Source organism: Rhea americana, unplaced genomic scaffold, assembly GCF_003343005.1.
Source record: "Rhea americana isolate MKP2758 unplaced genomic scaffold, rheAme1 scaffold_91, whole genome shotgun sequence".
Lineage (NCBI taxonomy): Eukaryota > Metazoa > Chordata > Aves > Rheiformes > Rheidae > Rhea > Rhea americana.
In genome coordinates, this window is record NW_028187100.1 from 3,404,648 (window position 1) to 3,427,050 (window position 22,403).

The following is a 22,403-nucleotide window of genomic DNA, read 5'->3' on the forward strand; positions in this document are numbered from 1 at the left end:
AAAAGTTACAAATTTTTGTATGAACTGTAAAGAGAACACTAGATATTACAGATTACTAGTGAAATAATGGTTCCTTTGTTATCATTGGGGTTTCACAGACTYCATTAATAAACAATACTTTGTTTTTTGGCCTCCAGATTCACCTGACTTTCTTCCAGCTCAACATCTGCTGCTCTCAGCAACATCTCCTCTTCAGTTTTCTTCTCAAACGCTCTCCATGCCTTCTCAAGATCAGACAATTCTATCTCCAGTTCTTTTATGGTTTGCTTTTCCTTATCACAGTACTTCTCCTTGTCCCTTAAAGATTTTTTAGACATCTCTACTTTCTTAATTTGGTACGAAGTGTTTTCCTTTGCTTTTATATAGAGGGGCCTCTGCTGAATCAGAGATGCTTCTCGGGTCCTTTAAAAAGAAAGAAAGAAAAACATTTGAAAGAAAGAAAGAAACAAACACTTGTCAATTCAGCACATTTCTGCAAGATTACATACCCACAGGTTATTTATTTTTTAAGTAATAACTCAAAATAAAAAGAAGGAAAATACTGTGATATCTTATAATAAATCAGTTTTAAAAGTATTTATAGAACAAAATTACTGAAACCTCTGAAAAAGAAAAATCAATGTCTAGATATTACTCACATCAATTGCTCAAGATTTACTTCTATAGTGTTGGGATTTCACACACTTGCTTAGTAGGGAAATACGCCCTTAGCAAGTAATTCCCAATGCAGACTATATTTTAACTGAGAATTTTAAATCAGAGAACCTTATTGGAAAACTTACTTCATTTCTCTTTCTATGTGTTGTTGGTCTCTGTTTAGTACACCAAGYACTTTCTTCTTGGCTCTGAATGCATCTTCAGCTCTAGATAGGGATTCTTTCTTGAGACTTGCCTCCCTGTTCTTTTCATCCAAACTTTTTTTTAGAAAGTCAATTTTTTTTTCATTGTGATAAAGCTGGAAAAGCTGCAGCTGTATCCTCTGTTCATTTAGTTCCTTGAGAAGCATCTGATAATGCTCTGCCTACCAACATTAAAATTTTATTTGTAGTTAAAAAAAAAAAAACGTTTTAATGACTAGCAGTCTTAATTTCAAGTCCAAAGGGGTGTAACTTGATGTACTGGCATCTATAATTCTGGTAACATGCACTAATCATAAAACTCAGGTATGTAAGTCAACCCTTATATTAACTGTATTTGAAATCTATGCTATCATTTATTTAGTTTTTATTATATGTATTCCTCTATCCTTTTAAAATGTTATAGATTATACCATATAGAAAAATATTAGATGAAGAAAGCAAAAGATATTTGTTAGAAGCCCCTTATCTAAAAATTCATAAAAGATGCAAAATCCAAGATCTCAACATACAAAGAAAGTGATCACTCTGGAATTACCTCCTCTTTCTCCACCTTTGCTTGTTTGCGTTCTGCTGCAACACTTTTTTTCTTGTTATAATTAAACTGTGCATCTTCTTCCGCTTGCTGCATTTTTTTCTTTTTTCTCTCATATTCTTCAGCATATTCCCATGAATTACTGATTTGTTCAAAAAGATGAGTTCTCTCCTTTGGTTTCTTCATTGCAATTGACTCTACCGTTCCCTAAAACAGAATTGCCGAAACGCAACACTGCAGATTGTCATGCTGTAGACCGACCAATATCTTCTCAAGTGCATACAACACAGTTTACTTCCTGTTACTTTTCTAGTTAACAGAATTGAAAATTAATAGGTTGAAATGCAAGAAAAATTTCAGTAACTAAGGGAATGCCAACTATCTACTACATCTAATTAATGATCTGACATCATTTTAAGATAAAGACGTTTTACAATTTCAGATACTGACTATAGAAAACATTTTCAAACTCAGAAATCTACACAAACAGATCAGTGAACAGTATCAGAATGACAAAATTTAATTTTATTAGCCTCCTTAAAGAAAGTAAAACTCACTTTTAATGTAAATAAAACTATGAAAAATCAGTAATTCAAGAGTGTATCTTCTGAATCTGCTCAAATCTATGGACTAGAGGATTACACAGCATAACAGTTAATGGGAGTACAGTTTTTGTTCATACATTACCTGTTCAAACCTTGACTGACCTGAAGGAGTTATCATTTTCAATTACTGCAGGAAATACATTTTGTGACCCTACTCTGTTTTTCTAGTGGCCAATGCCCTCACYATAAAAACTATCATCCCAACAAGAATCCATAAATAGGGTTACTATGAAAGAATAAAGTAGTTTTTCCTTGGAAAATTTTAAGCTCATTGCTCTGCAAATATAAAGAAGGTGATACTGGGAAATATCTTCATTGTAACCAATTGACATTTTTGACCTGTATCATTAAATACATCTGAAGTAATAGCCTAATAGAAACTTCAATCGCTAACTCTGCTCTTTAACATTTTCAATAAATTTTTATGCATCTTGACTAATAAAGGTGTTCTGAGATGAAACTACCATCTTTTTTTCACTTTTAACATCCAGAAAAATTAATATACAAATATTTAAAGAACATCATCTTATAAACTGAAAGACAGAAACAACTTAATTTCTTCTGATTAGCTTCTTTTTTACCAGTGCACTCACACACAAAACCTTTTAATTTTKCAGTCTGTAGTTCTTATCCAAGGTCAAGATAAAACTTTTCTTGTTAGCTTGAAACTAGCTAAGGGTATTCCCTTGTCAGTCAAGTAGGTAACGGCCCATTTCTATGAAATGATCTCAGAAGTTTTTAGAATTCTTTAACAAGTACCTTAAATGCTCACCTGAAAAATAAGACAATTCCTGACTTTGACAAGTATGCCTATTTTTTCAAGCTCAGATACGTAAACAGATCGGCTGACAGATTTATCATTAAAAATAAATTCTGTACAACTACCTAAAGAAGAAAAGAAGTAATTACTATAAAGTGTAACAAATATACTAAGTAGCTGATCAACATTACTTTAAAAAAAAAAAAGTATTTTTCAAATGACTATATAAATTAATTTTAAAAAATTTATCAGATTGCACTACTGGTCCCTCCATTCTTTCCATCTCTAGTGACTTCAGAATCCAACTAATCACTTCTATTAAATTTGACCCCAAAAAAAAAAACAAACCCTGAAATAATTGTTTTCCAACTTCTGTGAAAATAAGCAACTGGTAATAGAGGGAGATGCCTGTTAATGTTCCTACTGCACAGGCTTTCAGTATAAACTCCACAGTTACCTTTTCAGTTTGGCATACTGGCTAGTCAGGCAGCACACACATAATTCAGAACAACACACATTGTATGATACCTCTGGTCTCTACAAGGACATGACAGGAGGCAGGTCTGATCCTGCAGCCTGTRGGAAGGTATTCAGGGACATGTAGGTAATGCATAGCTATAATACAAAATTCATGGGAAAAAAAGTCACTAGCCCGGCTCCCGAAGCAACTTCCTCAAAAAAAAAGTAATTATTTCCTTGATCACTTCAGTAGTTTCATCTTTCTGTATTAAAATTCTAACTGTGTATTATTTCTAGAAGATATCAACAACTGCTTAAGTGCCTGTGCCTGCAACAAAGTTTCAAAATACGCCAGTCTCCAGAGCCTACATTATCCACACACTTCAACAGTGGGGAAAAAAAAATCTATAGAGCAAAACTGCATATTAATCATTTGGTTAACTTTTAATTTTGCCTGTAGTATGCTTTATTTTTGAATTATAATACTTGGCTACCACAATACTGCTTAAGGACTGTAAAAATTATTTTAAGACTCATAGGCTTAACCCATTTAATACCAAAAAATATTCTGTATTTGAAACTGAAAGTTAAATACACTTGGTCTCCAATTTTTGTATATCAGACCACAAAAAATATGTGCATTAGAATCTACTACCTACCACGGATAACTCTTGAAAATGTTTTTTCTTCTCCATTTTCTTCACAATACACTATTTTTACACTTGCTGTACAAGAAACTGGTTTTCCAACATGTGCTCCATGAATAAGTTCTCGAACATTTTTAACTCGCAAGTTAGATATCTTTTCACACATCACAAAACTAACAGCATCCATTATGTTAGATTTGCCTAAAAAAAAAAAAAGAGTTGTTTTGTCACGGTAGAAATGAAACGAGGAATATGATTATATGATTAACAATCAAAAGAACATACATGTAACTGGGAGACTTTAATATTCCATTTATACATTATGTATTCAGGAAAAAGTATTTCACATCATAAAGAAATGTATTTCTAAAATATAACATAAAGCAGACAACCAGCTTGTCTATAATAAAAATAGTCACTAAATTGATTTGTTATTAAATCCCATACTCAGCCTGGTAGACTGGATGTCCCATAAGCATCTCTAGAGCTTATTACATAAACTGAACGGACAACATCATAATGCTCACTTGGTAGTTTCCTTTGTATAATGTGGAGAGTGAGGTTCGTTGTATACACTTCACATCCTTAGAACTTTTCCACAAGAATTCTTGTTGTCTGAAGAACATAGGTACTTTCCCAGAATCACACACCACAGAAACAAAATTTTCTAATAATGTTGTTACATGAAGTTCACTCTGTTGAACCCTTTATCCCCTCTTTTAATCTTCAGCATTTCTGATGACAGCTTAATTATTTCATGTTCAACCTTGCTACTTTTGCAATATTTTGTCTCATTCTCCTAATTATCAGAAAGGGAAGACTACTGGGGGAGGTGGATCTTTATTCAGAGATTACACAATATCCCCCACCTTTTTTCTTCTGATACATTTATATAATTTATTCACATTTAACTGGAGAAGTACCTGGAAAAATATCCTTAACTCTGAGACTTCCCAATATGGAGCAGTGGGGATGGGAAAGGATGATACACAATATGGTAATAATGCTAATTGACAGTAGCTAGCTATTTCCATTCATGGATCTCACTAGATTAGAAAAAGTGATGAAATAAGAGAAATACAGATTGTGTAACTAAGCCCAAGTGCTAAGCTTATCCTCTAAGTTCTTCCTCAGGACACCCTCACCCAACTCCTTATCCTCTTGATCTCCGGCAACTAAAAAAAATCACATTTGTTGAACAAGATTTTCATTAGAAGTGGATCAATTTTTAATAGAAGTTCCAGCACCCAGAGTATGGCAATGCTGAGTCACATTTAAAAGTAAAGGCTCTTTCAGCCTAAACTACAATATCCAAAGTAGCTACCACTCCAAAGCTGCTTCATCTCCTCTCCACACGCATTTACTTTTAAAGCAAGGACTACACATTCACTCCAGAAGCAGCCTTCCACTGCTACAGTTTACAACCAAATATATTTAAGCAGAGCTACAAATTAAGGTGGCCAAGAAGTGGTGGGCTGTTTTGAAACTGCTCATTCTACAAAAGCAGGAAAATAAAGGGGACAATTAGGAATGGAAATTTCTTCAGCCAAACCACTTCTGCTGGAAAATCAATACTATCAGTTAAAGAAACAATGACAGATCAAGAGCATCCAGAACTTTGATTGTGCTGCTCTCAGGTGCCTGTAAACTGATTTTAACCAAGCCCATCTGAGTCTTTAGTCTCCCTCAGTCAAGCTCTGCACCTCTACTTGACAAGCTGTCTCTATTCTCAGCCCATTCAGTACAGCCATGATAGCCCCTCCTTCACAGATCTGAACCCAGCTGGCTACACCCGAAGATACTGCTTCCTCCTTGTCCTTCCTGTGGTTTTCATAGAAAGTACCTAGCAAACCCCCAAACTGAGATAGGGAGTGGCAAGGCACCAGAAACTTCAATCCCAACAGCCACAGAAGAGAAGCAGCACCCACAGACACTCACAGACCCCTCCCACCCACCTCCTCAAGCCTGCTACCTGATCCATTGGGCCCAATGATGCAGTTGAACCTCATGAAGGGGCCGATAACCTGCAGCCCCCGCCATGATTTGAAATCCTTCATCTCCAGCAGTTTCAGGTAACCCATCCCTGTGGCAGCAAGGGAAGGGCAGCCAAGACCCTTAGCCTTTGAACTTCCTGCCTTGCATGAGATTTAAGCACTCAGCAAATATTTTTTACTGATTTGCCCTGCAGAGCAGAAGAGAAAAATCTCGTGGAGCAGGTGGGGGGAACTGGGACGAGCGCTGCTATACGCAGTCCCGCCGCGCCAGGGCCTCTGCAGACGAGGCAAAACCCCGCCAGTGGCGCGCCGTCAACAGCCACCGGCCTCGTGCCTGCAGCCACGCGGCCTCGCGCGATTGGCCAGCGGAAGCGCCGAGGAAGGGGGCGGGGGCTGCTGTTCCCATAGTGACCTGTATGTTGTGGTGCGGCTTGGGCGGCGGTTAGCGCTTGTGCTCTGCCCCGGCCGTTGCGCGCGCGCGCGCGGCCTCTCTCGGCGGCATGCACAAGCTGGGGCTGCAGCGAGACCTGCAAGAGGCGGCTGCCCTGGAGCGGCGGCGACAGCGGGAGCTGCAGCGGCAGAGCCGCATCTTCAACGTCCGCGGCCGGACCATTGGGGTGAGGGCGCTGTCGGAGCCCCCGTCCGGGCCGCGGCGGAGCAAAGAGACGGCGGCGGTGGTGGCGCCGCCGCCGCCCTGCTCTGACATGCCCCGAGGAGACCAGCCCAAAGCGTGGGCCGTCCTGTGCAGCGTCCGTGGTTTGGGGCGGCCGCGCCCGGCTCCTGGGGGGGTGGATGGGCCCCGTGGCGGGCCGCGACCAGCAGGCGGCGCCTCGGTGCCCGCTGACAGGCGTAGCGCCAGGCTGCGGGGGGAGATGCAAAGAAACCCCCGGTTCGCTTTTGAGAGCAGTGGTGCACTTTAAAAGGTCGCTGGTGAAAGATTGTCGAGAGTCTCTAAGCATCATCAAGAGTTATTTTTTTGGCAGTTATCACGGGTATGCGGCTTTGTGTGCATAAGGGGGATTTGGTCTGGCTCACTGCTGTAGTGCTCAGGGCAAGATTTGATTTGTCCTTAAAAGGAGAAAAACACCAAGCCCTGTGTTTCAGCATATGTGTAGGAGTTAACTTTATGGAGCAATATTTTACTTTGGGGGTAAGCCAGAAGCCTACAGAGTCAGCAAACACAATGAGGAATAAAATAATAMATGAGTTTTACCATTCTGTTGTGCTGAAACATTTCTGAACTGTTTGATTCTCACCRGAAGTAAGGATAACTGCTGTGAGAGACCTGTTCCTGGAAGGGGTCCTSCAACTGCTGCCTATTGTGTATCAAGCAAAATCTGACTATTCATTCGGGCTACTTTTATGCATATAGAACTCGTATCTGATTTTACCCAGAGTGGATGTGAGAATGTGAATGCCATTCTGTCTGAAAAGATCTATGGGGCTGGTAACTGCAGTCCAGTGGTTACTGTCTTCAGTCATCTGTGCCTTCATAACCTGAATGTTGGGAAACTTAAATTGCATTACAGTTACTTAAATTCTGCAAAAGTCTGCGTAAAGATTTAGAACAATTTGATTAGTTTTCCTGTAAGATGTCTTAAGGACCAAGTTAAGGATGGGGAGGGMTGTGAAGTGAAGTAAGTTTAAATTTTGTTTGTAAAGTGTTTCGGTTGCTCTGTGTTGATGTACACATTGTGTTAGTGTGTGCGTGAGCTGTTACCAAGTAGGTGACCAAATTTAGTAGGTAGTTACCAAATCTACCAAATCTAGAATTTGTGAAATAGATCCAATCTATTGATTTCATTGGACTGRGGGGATTGCAACAGATGTTAGTTTGATCCATCTGGTGGTAGATTGATTGAGGTTGGAGGGGACCTCTGGAGATCATCTAGTTGAACCCCCCCTGCTCAGCAGAGTCACCTACAGCACGTTAGACAGGGTTGCATCCAGGYGGGCCTTGAATATCTCCAGAGAAGGAGCCTCCACAACCTCTCTGGGCAACCTGGTCCAGGGCTCCATCACTCTCACAGTGAAGAAATTCCCCCTCACGTTCAGGCGGAACTTCTGTGATTCAGTTTGTACCCATTGCCTCTTGTCCTGTCACATGGCACTACTAAAAAGAGTTTGTCCCTGTCCCCTTGACACCCTCCCTTCAGGTACTTATACACATTGATAAGATCCCCCCTCAGTCTCTCTTCCCCAGGCTGAAGAGGTCCAGCTCTCGCAGCCATTCCTCATAGGGCAGGTGCTCCAGCCCTCTGATCATCTTTGTAGCTCTACGCTGTACTCTCTCCAGTAGCTGCATGTCTCTCTTGTACTGGGGAGCCCAGAACTGGACACAGTACTCGAGATGAGGCCTCAGCAGGGCTGAGTAGAGGGGCAGGATCACCTCCCTTGACCCGCTGCCAGCAGTCTTCCCAATGCACCCCAGGATACCATCRGCCTTCCTGRCCACAAGGGCACATTGCTGGCTCACGGTCAACTTGYCATCCACCAGCACTCCCAGGTCCTTCTCTGCAGAGCTGCTCTCCAGAAGGTCAGCCCCCAGCTTGTACTTGTGCATGGAGTTATGCCTCYCTAGGTGCAGGACCCTGCACTTGCCCTTGTTGAASCTCRKGAGGTTYGTCTCCGCCCAACTCTCCAGCCTGTCCAAGTCTCTCTGAATGGCAGCACAGCCCTCRGGTGTATCAGCTACTCCTCCCAGCTTGGTATCATCAGCAAACTTGCTGAGGAGGCACTCTGTCCCCTCATCCAGGTCATTGATGAAAAAATTGAGCAGGACCAGCCCCAATACTGAGCCCAGGGGAAACCCATATTGTTACTTTTGGACCTTATGCGGTACCAAGGTTTACTGTAGAATTCTTCATGGTTTTACCTTTGCCTACAGTTTAYGGGTTTACCTCTTGACCTAACTGGTTTAGGCAGTTGCACATTACAGCATTAACAACATGATCTGTTTTACATCGTTCTCCCTTGATCTGAACAGATAATAACCAGTTTTTAGCCAAAGACYATGAAGTTGGAGAGCTATCATCTTCTTGTAAATTTTTTTGAAGAGAGTGAGTGACYTGGCTGGTAGAAAAATTAGAAATAAAATCCTAATTTCTGTGTGTTTACTTGCCTCCTTCCCCTAACAAACATAGGGCTCAAGTCGTCTGTGTAATGTAGGGGTATAATAGCATTTGTTATGCCTTAGGATAGTCTGCCTTGCTGAAATAGCACTTTCCAAGGATGTGAATTTGCTGTTCCATACCTGCCAGCTCATTGCAGATATTTGCATGCGACTTAAATGGCACCCAACACTGTGTTTTGGCAACTGAATCAAGCTCTCTGTGTCTTCAAAGGATAAGACTGAAAAGTTTCTTTCTATACCGCTGTATTTTTTCAATGTACATTTAGTGAACGAACTTTTTTTCAGATGTGTGTTGTTATAACTTACTGTAATTTTGATGATCTAAAACCTCTACTGCTTGATAAACAGAAGCAAAAGAACAGAGGACTAAGCAGAAATGCCAGATATAATAGAGAAAATGTATTCTCTGTAATGCAACTTAAAATACATATGCTGGAGCTCTGTGTATCATGTAAGTGTATTTTGTTCTAATTTGGTACAAAAATACTAGTCATTATTAAAATGAGGCAAACAAAAATACTCTTCGGGGGATTTTTTTTATGTTATTTACATTGAACAGTGATATGTGTGTACTCTCTTGGTAGTGGCTTTATATCTGTCTCACAAAACTATAAATCAAAGTAGTTTGGCAATGCCTGTTTTTAATACTTCAAACAAAGTATCTCTTACAGAGTTTTTTTTTCATTTTAATAGGTTGATAAAGATGCTTTGGATACCCAGATCAAGGAAAGGAAAATTCAAGAAGCAACTGAAAAAGCACAAAATGAAAATCTTGGTATTTTCATAAACAATATTATGTTTCTATTTACACTTACAAAGTTTTACTATCTGTTTGTTTCTTTTTTTTCCCCCCTTAATGTCTTTCAAACTGCCATGTTTATTTCCAAATGGAGCTTATCTCCTTGAATCTTGCATATATGTAATAGCACAATTGTAAACTTTTCTCTAAACTGAGACATACAAGCTGAATCCTATTATATTTAGTCCTTCTTATGTTAATATATTCGTAGTATCTGTTTTTATTTGACTGTAACCAAGGTATGGACTTGCATCACTGGATTTATATTGCCGTAATTAAAGTGGTAGACGATTCCTAAAGGAAAGGACAGAGTTTTCAGTGTTGTCTTTTAATAAATGCTGATAAGTAGCGTTTAGAGATCTCAAGATACCATTTTTTTTAAAAAAAACAGAATTAATTAATACTGGGTTTTTTTTCAGAATAGTGGCAAAATCGTTTAATTGCTTTTTTTTGTTGAATTAGGCTGTGTTTTAGCTGGCTGTTCCTCAGTGAGGTCTTCTCTGTAGATTATTTTTGCTAGAAGCGTGAGTCATGTACAGCAGGGCTGTGAGCTGTTGCTGAGTCAGAGCACATGCCCRTACAAATATTTCATCCACGTGCCCTGACTTTGAAACCCTGTGAGACCCCCTGTGGTTAGAACACTCTTCTGTGGGATCATTTGTAAAGGGTCCACAGACTAAGCTCTCTGTGGGTTTCAAGACGACTCAAATGTAGCTGCCAACTTCCATGTCAAGCTCCTGCTGCTGGTTGTGATTTTCCTGGCAGATACCCTGGCAGAATACCTGCCAGAATCTGACTCTTAGGAAACTGCCAGAAACAATGTGTAATCTGGCAGAGAAAATGAGATTTCTTGTAAATTGTATTTAAATGACTAGATAATATAATCTTTCTTTACTGAATCAATTACAAAATTTTGATTAAATGATGAAGAGATATTAAGCTCTTCCRATTAGTGTTAACCAATTTTTATTTTTAGTGTTAACCAATTTCTATTTTTAGTGAGGGGAAAAAAATGATTGAAACTATGAATTACCTATACCCCTTCTGTTTGAGAGACCTTACTTTCTTTCTTAATAGGCAACTTAATGCATTTCAGTAACAATTTTAGGTCAGGAGTAGATGTGAAGAACTACTAAACAGTACGTAGTCTTCATATGTTCCAGAAAATTTTCTTTTTTTAATGAAATCTCAKAGAGATCTGTATCGCCATCTGTTTCACATGCTCATATTTCATTGTATTGTAAAAAGATAATTAAAAAAATAAAAAGAATTATATAGTTGAGTATAAACACTCTAATGTTAGTTATCAGATTTGTTCTTGTAGATCAAATATTTTCCTAAGATCTAAAAGTTTGAAAATTTATATTCTGTTTGCTTCTCTTAATTTTTTTTGCCGTCCTACATGATACATGTACACTTCTGAGACCTGTAGTTTCACCCTGTCCATAAATTTTTCTGTAGCTAATGAAATGAAGCAAAATGACAAGATCATGTGTATGTTAGAAGAACGACAGAAAAATGATATCAGAAATATAAATAAGGCTATCGGTGAATTTCGGAAGAATTTTCAGAAGCCAGAAACGAGACGTGAATTTGACCTGTCTGATCCCGAAGCCCTAAAGAAGGATACGCCTGCTCGACTTTCAGACAGTGATCTTCAATGTACTGTGTCTGGCTTGCAGAAGTTCATGGGTGAAGATTTAAACTATGCTCAGAGGATGATATTTCAAAAGGAGCAATTAAGGGAATGGTCTCTTCAGCAGCAGAGGGACTGGAAGAATGCATTAGCTGATAAAAAATTTTCAGGTAACAAAACTAGACAATTTTATCTGCTTTGATATATCTTTGAAATCCTGGTGTATCTGACAAAACTATGGTATAGTCTATACATCAGATTCTGGCGTAAGAATATATTATATATTCAGTATTACAGCTTTTAGAAGTACTGCAGCATTTTTTATATTACAGCCTTTAATGTATTAAGTATCTCAATATCTGTAGTTAATAGACTGTATTTTTACCTGCAGTTCATTTTTTGTTCTACAGCTTAAATGAAGAGTTAGAACATTTTGAAAAAAATCTATATTTTGCATGTTAGAGAGTCTATTTCATCAAACCAAGTAGTCTGATTTCTACTATTCTAGAGCAGACAAAATAATTCTGATTAATATTTTTTTAGTTTCTATCATGAAAAAAGTATTTTTCTRCGATACATAACATACATTTTTTTCTCTTTTGTCTAAGTGTTAAAACAAGATGGGTTACATAATAAACTGATTTCTTGAGTCATCTGAAATTCTAAAATGTAAATCTTCAGCGGTAGGATATGGGAATAGTTATGTAATTCAGTTTAGTATATTTGTAGTTTCTCAATCAGTAGCCTTTTTTCTTTCTTTTTTTAATAGTGGCATGTATGTACAGCACAYCATGACCATGAATATTAACTGAATTTAATTTTAATCTAATTTAGATGATCTCTATGAGAAGAATAGGATTGAACTTGACCGAAAGGCTATGGAACTACAAAGAATGGATGAAGAAATGAGACGTGCTGTTTGTGCAGCTACTAAGGATTTTAATAGAGCCCAGGTAAGATCAGATTGTCTTATTTTCCTTCTCTGTTTTTTTTTTCTTTATTTATTTTTTTTAAAGCTTAACAATGAGTAACTCTGCAGTGAATAATGATATGGCAGGAAGGGTTTCTTAGCAGCTGAGTTCCAGGCTTGTTTCAGTAATCAGAAAATACAATTTGTTCACTTCTTTATCTTCTAGAGGATCTAGTTAATTCTCTGCCAGAATTCTCAGTCCTAGACCTTAGCTTTCTTGCTAAAAAGAGGGGCAGTTAGAACTCCCCAAGCTCTCAAAGACTTCTAATCTGCAAATTCAGGTAGCGCAGAAGCTGCGCAAGCTTCTTTCTGGCTTTCAGAAATATCAATCATCTGATGAACTTAGTACTTTGTGTCCGCTTGCTTATCTTTTTGCCTATGTGGAAATAGTACTATCAGTACCTTTGTCTTTATTGCTTACCTTAATTCCCCACCAGCACCATTTTTGGCATTTCGACTGCTTCCTTAGTATTTATTTTCATTGTTTATTGATCAGGCTTCGGAACTTAGAGAACAGGCTCATGTCGTGTTTTAGTATTTGCCTTAGTATCATTATCTGTCAGGTTCCAGTACTTGGTCTTAACTGCTGTGATACTTTTTCTCCCAGCACTGGTTCAACTTATTCTTTTGTTATTTAGCTTTGGTCTTTATTTGCAGAATATTTTTCTTCAATAACGAAGGTGAAAACTAAAATGACTCTCACTAGGTTCTTCAAGTGGAATTATGCTGGTTGAGAGCCTCTAAGAAATTCTCAACATGCAGGTTTATGCTTATTTAAAGAGTATCTCCTTCAGCTAGAGTATAGGAGAASTTACAAGGGCAGTGTGGACCGTTTTACTTTGGTTACACTATATGGCTTGAATTAGCTTTAAGTTTATTCAGTCCCATCAAAATAAGCCAAACTTAAATTGCCCACATAAATTACAGTATTTTTTGGTTTAAATATATAGGTGCAAGTCTTTATGTCAATGTTGCTCAAGCCCTTAGAGGCACATCAGGTATGTAATTTTGTCTGTGGCTAGCCCAAGCTAATTGAAAAGGGTTTACTGCTTTATGTCATGGCTACTGGGTGTTTTGTGTGAATATCTACCAAAGTAATAGAAGTGGGTGGTATGCTTAAAAAAACAGCAGTAGCCCAGTTCAAGTTCCTAAATTTGTGGCAGTTGTTTTGATTTGTTTAACACTTAGGCGTATACATTCTCCTTTACTYGTGTGCATGTTAAATATATACCAAAGACCTTCCCCCCTCCTTTGTTTTTCCTAATGTAAGGATGTAATAGTGCAGACTGTTGCCCCAGTTTCCTTTTAGTTAACTCTTACTTTCCTCTGCTATCTTGTAAAGGTTGGAGTTGCATCTTGCAGCTTTTTTTTTCTTTCATTTTTAGGTCGTTAGTTTGCTAAGTTGTTAGACCATAATATTGTTTTCAGTGTTGACTGTTACTTCTGAATGCTTGAGAAATTCTTTTTTTTTTTTTTTTTCCTCTCTGAAGTACAAGAAGAAATCTGTGTATCTGACCTTGAATATTTATAGCAGGAATCTCCAGCAGTCTCAATATTTTCAGTAGCCACTTTGAACACCTTGATATCTTGAAAGTGCAGTGTCACGTTGTATTTAATATATACCTGTTGGTGATTGCCAAAAGAGGAAGTTTTCCTTTTATTCTCTAAGTTTCATTTGTAGCTTCTGTCTCTTGTGCATTTGTAGCTGCTGTCTCTCGTGCATTAGATCTAATGATCACAAGCCTTTAGGATGTGTTTTGATTGTTTTTCATAGTCAATGGAAAATTAGATCTGTGGAATGGATGACTGCTAGGACTGACTCAAAGGAGAGAAGGCTGTAAGAGGAGGAAGAAAGCAAAATGATCCTTTCTAAGGCAAACCTCAGTTTACTCAGTTTGAGTGATTTTGGATCAAGGATACTACGAGAGTGAATTCTGAGAAAGGAAGAAAATCCCTAGAAGTTGGCTTTGGGTCAGTCATTGTCTCAATGGACATCATTCAYGGTCCTTAAGGTTGCTAGTATCTTTAGGGGATTAAAAAAAAATCTGAATATCCTTAAGTAGTCAGTCATAGCAACTGACTGAAAATGTATCTCTGTTCAGCACAACCTGTTTTCATTAGAGGACCTGATGTTGCCACCCCCTGTGACAGTGATTTGACTCTCTCCAGTTGTAATAATACAATTAACAGTAATTTTATTGCTGACAAGCTTATTCCTAATGGTTCTCTTTGTTCTTCTGGAATTAATGAGCATGACAATGAACTGATATGTTTGCCATCTTTCTCAGTAGTGAAGGATTTAAAATGTGTATGGGAGTTGGAAAATTAATGCTGGCTAACACATTCTTGGATGAGAAGTATTTCTTTTGTCCTTGTTACAATGGAAGATTTTTGAGTACTAGCTTAAACTACCAATTATTCCTACCAACATCATTCTTTCCTACATGAGTAGTAATGTTTTGAATTTGGAAAGCCAGGTAACAGAAATGAAGGGTACCCTGAGCATTAAGTAGAATTTTTACTTCTTTTTAATATACAGTTGTGATTCTATAGCAGAATCTTACACTTGCAGATATAGATTCCTTTCTAAGAATAGTAACACCAGTGAATCTCCAAATTAGCATCAAAGTAATGTATACAGCAATTTTTGTTTCTGAAATTGGAAAGACAGAGTCTTCTTGCTGTGTAAAGTACAGGACTTGAATCCTTTCCAAGATGTTTTGGAGACTATGCTGAGGAAATTAGAGATCCTCAGTAAACACATCCTCTCATTTAGTCACCTCATGTTTACAGACTTCCAACAATCTTGCAGACCTCACATAATCAGTACTTATTTCCAGACATACTACAGGAGCTTGATAGCTTTCCTAAGAATGTTATCACAGACAYGTGCAGGGTAGGATGGTGTTATTCCCTCAACATTGTGCCATCATTAACACATCCAGATCATTAGCTACTTCAGAGAAATTTTTTTTTTCAGCTTTTGAGTAAATTATGAATTTATCTTAACTGTGGAGCACTTTTTCGTCCAAACACAGAAGAAGAATGATAATTGTCTGTTGTTACCATTCTTCAAAGCATGTTGTGCAAATGTCTTTTTCGTCACTTGCATCATATTTGTGATATTCAGCATCTCGAATCATCATCATTTCAACATTTTTACCATATTTTCAGGCATGAGGAAACTCAGTGCATTTGGGGGCAGGTTTAGCTCAGTTGGTTAGAACGTGGTGCTACTGACGCCAAGGTCACGGGTTCAATCCCCGTATGGGCTACGCTGAGGGTTGGACTAAATGATCTCCAGAGGTCCCTTCCAACTTTACCATTCTATGATACTCTATGATAAATTGATCTTTAACAGAGTTTACTAACCAGAAGTTTCCAAATTGAATGTGTTAGAGTATCTGCATAGTATAGCCAGTGGAATTGTATTGATTGTGCAGATGAAAAATATTTCTTTCACAAGTTTCTGTGACCCAAGGCAGGTCATTCTGGTCACTTGTGAGCCGTGTAGCTTAGTCATAGTGCCTTCAGAAGCGGTGGTGCATTCCTTTAGCCCTGTATTGGCAGTAGTTAGTTCCTTGCACATTCAGAACTTGGCATTATTTTTAGCAGTGAAGTTCTGGCCTTGTAATACTGCTACCTTCTTTCTTCTTTTGCTTTATGACTTGTGAATCAACAGCAAAAGGAAGCCTTTAGTGCTAGGGAAGACAAAAATCGATGTAGATTAAAACAAATGCATGAGTACATATTTGTGCATCTGCTTTTTCTATGCTACACTAATGAATCTATTTAATTAGGGATTTGGTTTAAAGGGCATCAGATTTAGTCTGTGTTTTATATCTGTCTTTTGTATAGTCATTAATCATGAGTATTTAGTAGGGCTAATTACATGGCTATGAACAGAGCTGGGGGTTTCCTCAAGTTAGGTTCCTAAACAGCTCTTTTTAGGCTATTTAAAAACTAAAACAGCCTAAAAACTAAAGTTAAAAAACTTCAGGCTCATCTGCTTACTGAAAATAAACCAAAAACTCTAAATACAATTTGCAGATCTGTTGGTAGATCTCTATAAAGTGACATTTAGAATAAAAAATACACATTTTAAGCTTCAATAATTCTTTATTATAGTCTAGTAATTATTTTTAAAAACCCAATCCAAAATGACTTTCTGTAAAATATAATTTACTTCAGCACATTTTGAGAACTAAAATACTTGCTCAGTAAATAACCAAGCTGAAAGTACACATCCAGATACTCTGTTTTGYTGTCTGAAAAGATCACAAGATTGAAAATCGCTGGGGGGTCCATGTTGTCTCTGGCCCTCCCCCCCCCCAAAAAAAATGCAAAAGCAAAAAATGCTTTAAATTTCTGGTAAAACCTGACTCATTGACTTTAGTGAGATTTAAAAGATTGCATTTTGTTTTCAAAACATTATTCCATGTTATAGAGCTGATAACTACTAGATCTGAAGTTGATGTTTTGCCACTTTAAATTTAATTTGCTTGATTTATTTTCATTTCTCTAAAAGCATGGATTTACTTTCTTATTCCACAGTAGAGTGTACAGTCTTATTAAAGAGCTGATAATTATTTTAAATGGACTTTTTTCATCATCTAAGTTAAACTGTAGCTCAGACTGTTTATCACTTGAACTCAAAAAATGAGTTATTGAGATATTTATCTTTTATTAGTTTGTTTGCATTTCAGCCACTGTTGCTATTTTGATAGAAACCACCATGACTAAGCTGTTTTCAGCTGTGGAGTTTATTGATCTAGGATATAGTACTTAGTATTACATATTATTTCTTTTTATTCTCTCAGACCTGATAGGTCATTATCCATGTTTGACCAACGAAAAATAAATATCACTCTTTAATAGTTTAAAAGTGTGATGCTTGGGAGAACTGCTATCATTCAAATTCAAAATCCATAAATACAAACCTAGAGGTGAACCCAGGTATGCAGTCTTCTCCGATGATATGGCTCTCTGTGCTTGCTGAGTTAGGATTTTTCGTCTGGATAACATTTGCAAAGCAACAAGTTGCTGTACTTGTGTCTAGATAGTCTGTCATTTTCACAGTGAGAATGACAGATTTGTGTTGTCTCACTGTGAGAACAACAGACTTGTGTTCTGCTTACTCATTTTCCGCTTAACTGTACGCCACAGAAGATTCTTTCACCATCTGTGACTTTATGCATGACCCTTCAAATTTTGTTTGTCCTCCTTCACCTTTTAAACGTGTACTAGTGTACTACTGATTGGAAAGAAAACTACAGAGCTGTTCTACTTGGCTTGAGAATATTCACTTTGGAAGCTAATAATTTTAATTGGAGTATGGGACAGTCTTGGAGAAACCACAGAAGTAGGAATTCACTGGTCTGCTGCAGTTGATACACAATTGTAAGAAGACAGATCTAGCAACTTCTTTGTGCCCTAGAAAGAAAGAGATTACCTGACCACCATCCAAATGTAACCCAGCACTGTGCATTGTTCCATATGATTTCATTTACATGTTACAGTAGAACTAGGCAGGATTAGGACTGGATGATGCTTAACATTGTCATTCCACTTAGATTAGTTTACTTAGTCCAATTCTTTTATGGAAAGTAATTCCTTTTATAGTAAAATCAAACTCCACTGTGTGGAGTTCAGTAAGGAGAAAATTTCCTTTGAATAAAGAATTATGATCTTATTATGAGCATTGGGAGCAGTGATTTACATGGGAAATGCATATTATGTAAATATATCTGTAGTATTGGAAATAACAGTTTTATTCAAGGTTGTATTATGCATGGGAAAAAGGGATGAATTTAATGTTGTATGTTCAGGTGAAATAACTTCGTTTTGTAAGAAAAGCCAGAATTACATAAAAATTACTGTTTCTCTATGGTATGACAATATTAAATAAAAAATTAGATTTTCCTACCTTCTTAAACCACAAGACCATGACCATAGTAATCATATGTGATGCTGTTGAGAACTGTATGCAAGTTAGAAAGAAATATATTATGATAACTTTTCTTGCAATTTTTAGTTGGCATTTTCTCTTAGACACATTTTCAGTTCTCTCCTTTCACTGACTTTTAGGCTGCTGAACTAGCTGAGAGAAAAAAGCTAGAAAAGTATCAAACAATGAAAGATGATATGGCTGAAATTTCCAGCCTCCTTCAAGGAGACTTGCTCTCTGAAAACCCAGAACAAGCATCTAGTTCCTTTGGTAGACGTCGTGTGATGACAGATCGATGGAAGGGAATGAATCGGGATCAGCTGATGGCAATCCGTTACTCTCAACAGCAACAAATTCTGGAGAAACGGGTATTTAAGCTTATATGTATATTTTATGCTCCTGATTTTAATAGTATTATAGGCATGTTTATAAAAATGTTCTTTTAAGATTGTCCTGCATATGTTACTTTAAGACTATGATTTCCATTGTTCTTAGCTTTGCTCAAATTATAATCATTTGGACTTAAAGCAGTGTATCTACAAGAGATGAGAAATATCAGGTGGCAGTAGGAGCTCTGAGGTTGGACTGGGAGGGAGGTTTCCCTGAAGCCCAGGACCAAGAGGACYAGGGCCTAGGGGAATCTTGGCCTGTGGTCACACCATTCCAGGGGATCCAGGGAGCAGGGTCCTGCACAGCCCAAGGGCCAGATTTCATGGAGCTTGGCTTGGCTTGAGATGGCATGAGCTACCTGTGAGGAAAGAACAGGAGTGGGCTGCTGCACAGGGTAAGGGGAGCCAGGAGCTGAGGGTGACAGCAAGGCAGGCTGGGGCAGTTCTCTCACAGGTGAGGGGGGGACACCCATAGTACTTGAGCAAGACAAGTAGAACAGGTCCAGTGATGCTGATTAGGTTCAGCTAAGAGTCTGAATGGGCAGACAGGTCCATAATGATGAGGCAGGTTTGAGGTCAAGCTGGGAAGTCAAGTCAGTAAGGATCAGGGCTCAGATCAATAGGGTATGCGGTCAAACATAAGCATGGTTGTGATGTAGCTCAGGTAGAGGCCAAGGGCAAGAGGCTTGACTTAAAAGCAGYCCCAGAACAAAGGAAAATAGTCTCCAGGTGAGACTCTCAAATGTGTATTTTTTTAAGACTCAATCGTAGCACTATTAAAATGGGCTAGAGTTCAGGCAGCCAAATGCTCTGGAGAGGGAAGAGTGTATTCTAGGCCTTGACGTAAAATTTCAGTAACAACAGTTAAGATATCTCCAAGAATAAGAAGAGGTGGAAGGATTGTTCTTTTATGTGGTTCATATTTCTCAAAGAAGTTGTTCCCATTCCTTTTCATTCCTTTCCCTCTTTGTACCAYCAATGTGTTTTAGAGAGCAAACTTGGTATTTAGTGGTGAGGCGACTGTCGTGTCAGGCATATACCTTGGCCTTTTTCACAAAAATCCATTTGTATGGGACAAGCTATTAATGTTGATGGATTTCAGTTGATTAGTATTTATCAGTCTCTAAAAATACTACCTAATGTATATTTCATGCTCTTAAATGTTCCTGAATGCAATKAAATTTTCTTTCTGCCATCCCCCACAACTATGAAACATATTCTGGGATGGAAAAAAATAAACATTGTCAGTGATTACTGCTCCAAAGGTGGATAGAGGCAGGCAGTAAGTGAAGAACTCTACCCCTCATATGTTGTCATAAGTGTACAGGCTTAGGCATTGTGAAGTAGGAAGCTACTTACCTCATTCACTCATCTGACATTGGTGGCTTTAGTTATTACGCTGACTTGGCCATATTGTGAGCCACCTGGGGGAGGAACAAATGTTCCTGTTAACTTCTGAACTCAACAAGTTTMAAATCCTGCTACCAAGTTCTAAAAAATCCATCTTGCCTGTCTGGGTTATTAGTGAGAACTGTTACATCCAACAGAGAGAGAGAATAATCTTCTGATTAACTCTGTGACAGTACCTTACTTCTGCCAGGGAGCTGATCCTAAATTTATTACTCTGTGCCAAGGTAGGAGTCTGTCCTGCTCCCTGGTAAAGGGTAGCTTCCTAATCTGTAGCATCTCACTTCTGCCTAATGCATGGGCTCCTACCTAGTTTGAAAATACATACTTTTTCTTTTTCAAATTTTCAAATGCTACCTCTAGTGTTCAGTAAAGGTAAGTAAGTGGTGTGGATGAATTTACCAGTAAGTCTTTTTGACTGTTTTGTCTTTAAACAAAGAGAAAATGAAGCATTTCTTTAATTCCTATAGAGACTAAAGGAAGAAGAACACCAAAGAAATGCCGAGTGGGACAGGCAATGTATACAGGCTAGCAGAGCGCAGTTGCTTTTAGAGCGACATCAACGACGACAGAATCAAGAATGCCGCCGAGCTGTAGATGGTGTAAATGCAGTGCTCTCCCAGGAGCAGAAATCAAAGTAAGTACAGAAAGGTAACTTTTTTCTTTCTGAAACCCTTGGCCATTGACAGAATAGTTCAGCTTTCACAGAACTTACTTACAATAAGTTTCTTATTGTTTAATAAACTTATTACACATTTAAGCTCTTTTAAAAAAATATTTAGCTTAAGTGTGTGTTTTCCAGTACTATTAAAAAGAGGTATCTTCATAGAATAGGTTATGCTTGTTCTTAACTTACAGATAGGGAATGATAGCTGAGCTACTTAAATGTACTCCATTGAGAACAGACTATTAAGTTTATGTAGATAGAGAAAAACACTATTAAATGKGCAGAAAATTATATTACCAGGTGTAAAACAGTACATACTTGTTTGTTTTACTTAGTTTTATGGAACAAAAATGAGTGAGTGTCTACTGACCTCAGTGTAACTTCCAGTATCTAATGGCTCAGGGTTAAACTAACAGCACGAACARAGCTTTTTCCATAATGTATGACAAAACTAATTGATTCTTCAGCCCATCACTGAATGGGTTGTGGTGGATAGGTCTTATGTCTGCTCTGATGAAAAAGAGTAAAGATAAAGTGTTAAAAGGGAAGGGAAAGAGGGGGAATCAAACCAAGTGATTCAGTGTTCCAACTCGCCAGTCTTTGATTCTTTTCTTTCCCCACTCCTCTGTGCTTCCCCATACATTTCGTAAAAATATGCAAAAGTTCCAATACTTCATGCTTCCCTATTCTAAAAGCAAACGTTCTGAATTTTGCTATTTCAGCTTTTCTTTGTTAGATTCTTGAAGGTTATTTTAGGAAGAAAAAATGAATTACTATGCTATATTGGTATATGGCGTGTATTTTGGAGATACTATATTTAATTCAATTTCTAATAATTCTGACTGTTTATGCATTACATCTTCTTTAGGTTTCTCAAGTAATCTTTATTATAATGAGAAAGTTAAAATGCTTACTAACTGCATTTTTCATTTCTTGCTAGGAACATGTATCTTAAAGAAGAAGCATATTCAAATTTTCCAACAGCCCAATATTATGCACAGTTTAATACAACCAGCCGATGACATTCTAGATACATCACTGAAATGTATACAAGTATGTAGAAATATTAAATTTCTTAATTTAGTAGCCTAATGTTGGCGGTGGCTGTTGTTGTTCCCCACCCTGTCCAAACAGCATGCTCTAAACCAGATGATGGSCTGTTAGAGCATGTTTTTGCTAAGAAGACAAAAATGTTGGACTCGGTTTTAAACACAACTCTTCTTACCAAGAAGTACTGGTAAATAGTAGGTTGTTTGGCTGTTGTATCTCAGGCTTAAGTACAATATTTATATTATACATGTCTTTAGAAATCAATTTTTGGAAAGAAATTAATTTTTAAAATATAATGCTTCTTGATGCATTTTGGCCAGAGGGAATGCTACCTGATGTAGGTCACAGGCAACAGAACTTTGTGGCTTCTATGTGAGGAAGGAAAGACCTAGGCAGAAAGTTAAAAAATAAGCAGCCAGCAATTAAAGCAAGCAAAGAGGAGGAAATAACAAGTTGACAGATGCATTTATTTTTCCCCCAAAAAAGTAGGAACAAGAAAACGTGGATAATTACTGAGGCAATGATAGCATTCAGGCATGATGCAGAAA

The 22,403-nt window shown here is 37.8% G+C and overlaps 2 protein-coding genes and 1 non-coding gene across 3 annotated transcripts in view; 2 read left to right on the plus strand and 1 right to left on the minus strand.

Moving 5' to 3' along the window:
* Nucleotides 1-5,944, minus strand: part of SMC1B (structural maintenance of chromosomes 1B) — a 34,006-nt gene extending 28,062 nt beyond the window's left edge. Inside the window, exons 1-6 of the mRNA XM_085324461.1 lie at nt 5,836-5,944; nt 3,876-4,064; nt 2,770-2,882; nt 1,396-1,599; nt 783-1,021; nt 144-402 (exon numbers count right to left, since the gene is read on the minus strand). Coding sequence (XP_085180587.1) covers nt 144-402; nt 783-1,021; nt 1,396-1,599; nt 2,770-2,882; nt 3,876-4,064; nt 5,836-5,944 — 1,113 coding nt within the window. The remainder of the gene's footprint in view (nt 1-143; nt 403-782; nt 1,022-1,395; nt 1,600-2,769; nt 2,883-3,875; nt 4,065-5,835) is intronic.
* A 413-nt stretch (nt 5,945-6,357) lies between these two features.
* On the plus strand, nt 6,358-21,987 carry RIBC2 (RIB43A domain with coiled-coils 2). The gene is made up of 7 exons (XM_085324403.1): nt 6,358-6,474; nt 9,684-9,765; nt 11,251-11,595; nt 12,260-12,378; nt 18,483-18,710; nt 20,609-20,775; nt 21,746-21,987. The coding sequence occupies exons 1-7, from the start codon at nt 6,358-6,360 to the stop codon at nt 21,825-21,827; spliced, it is 1,140 nt and encodes a 379-aa protein (XP_085180529.1). The 3' UTR covers nt 21,828-21,987.
* On the plus strand, nt 15,600-15,670 carry TRNAS-ACU (transfer RNA serine (anticodon ACU)). The gene has a single exon. It is a non-coding gene; the product is annotated as a tRNA-Ser (tRNA).
* Nucleotides 21,988-22,403: the final 416 nt, after the last annotated feature.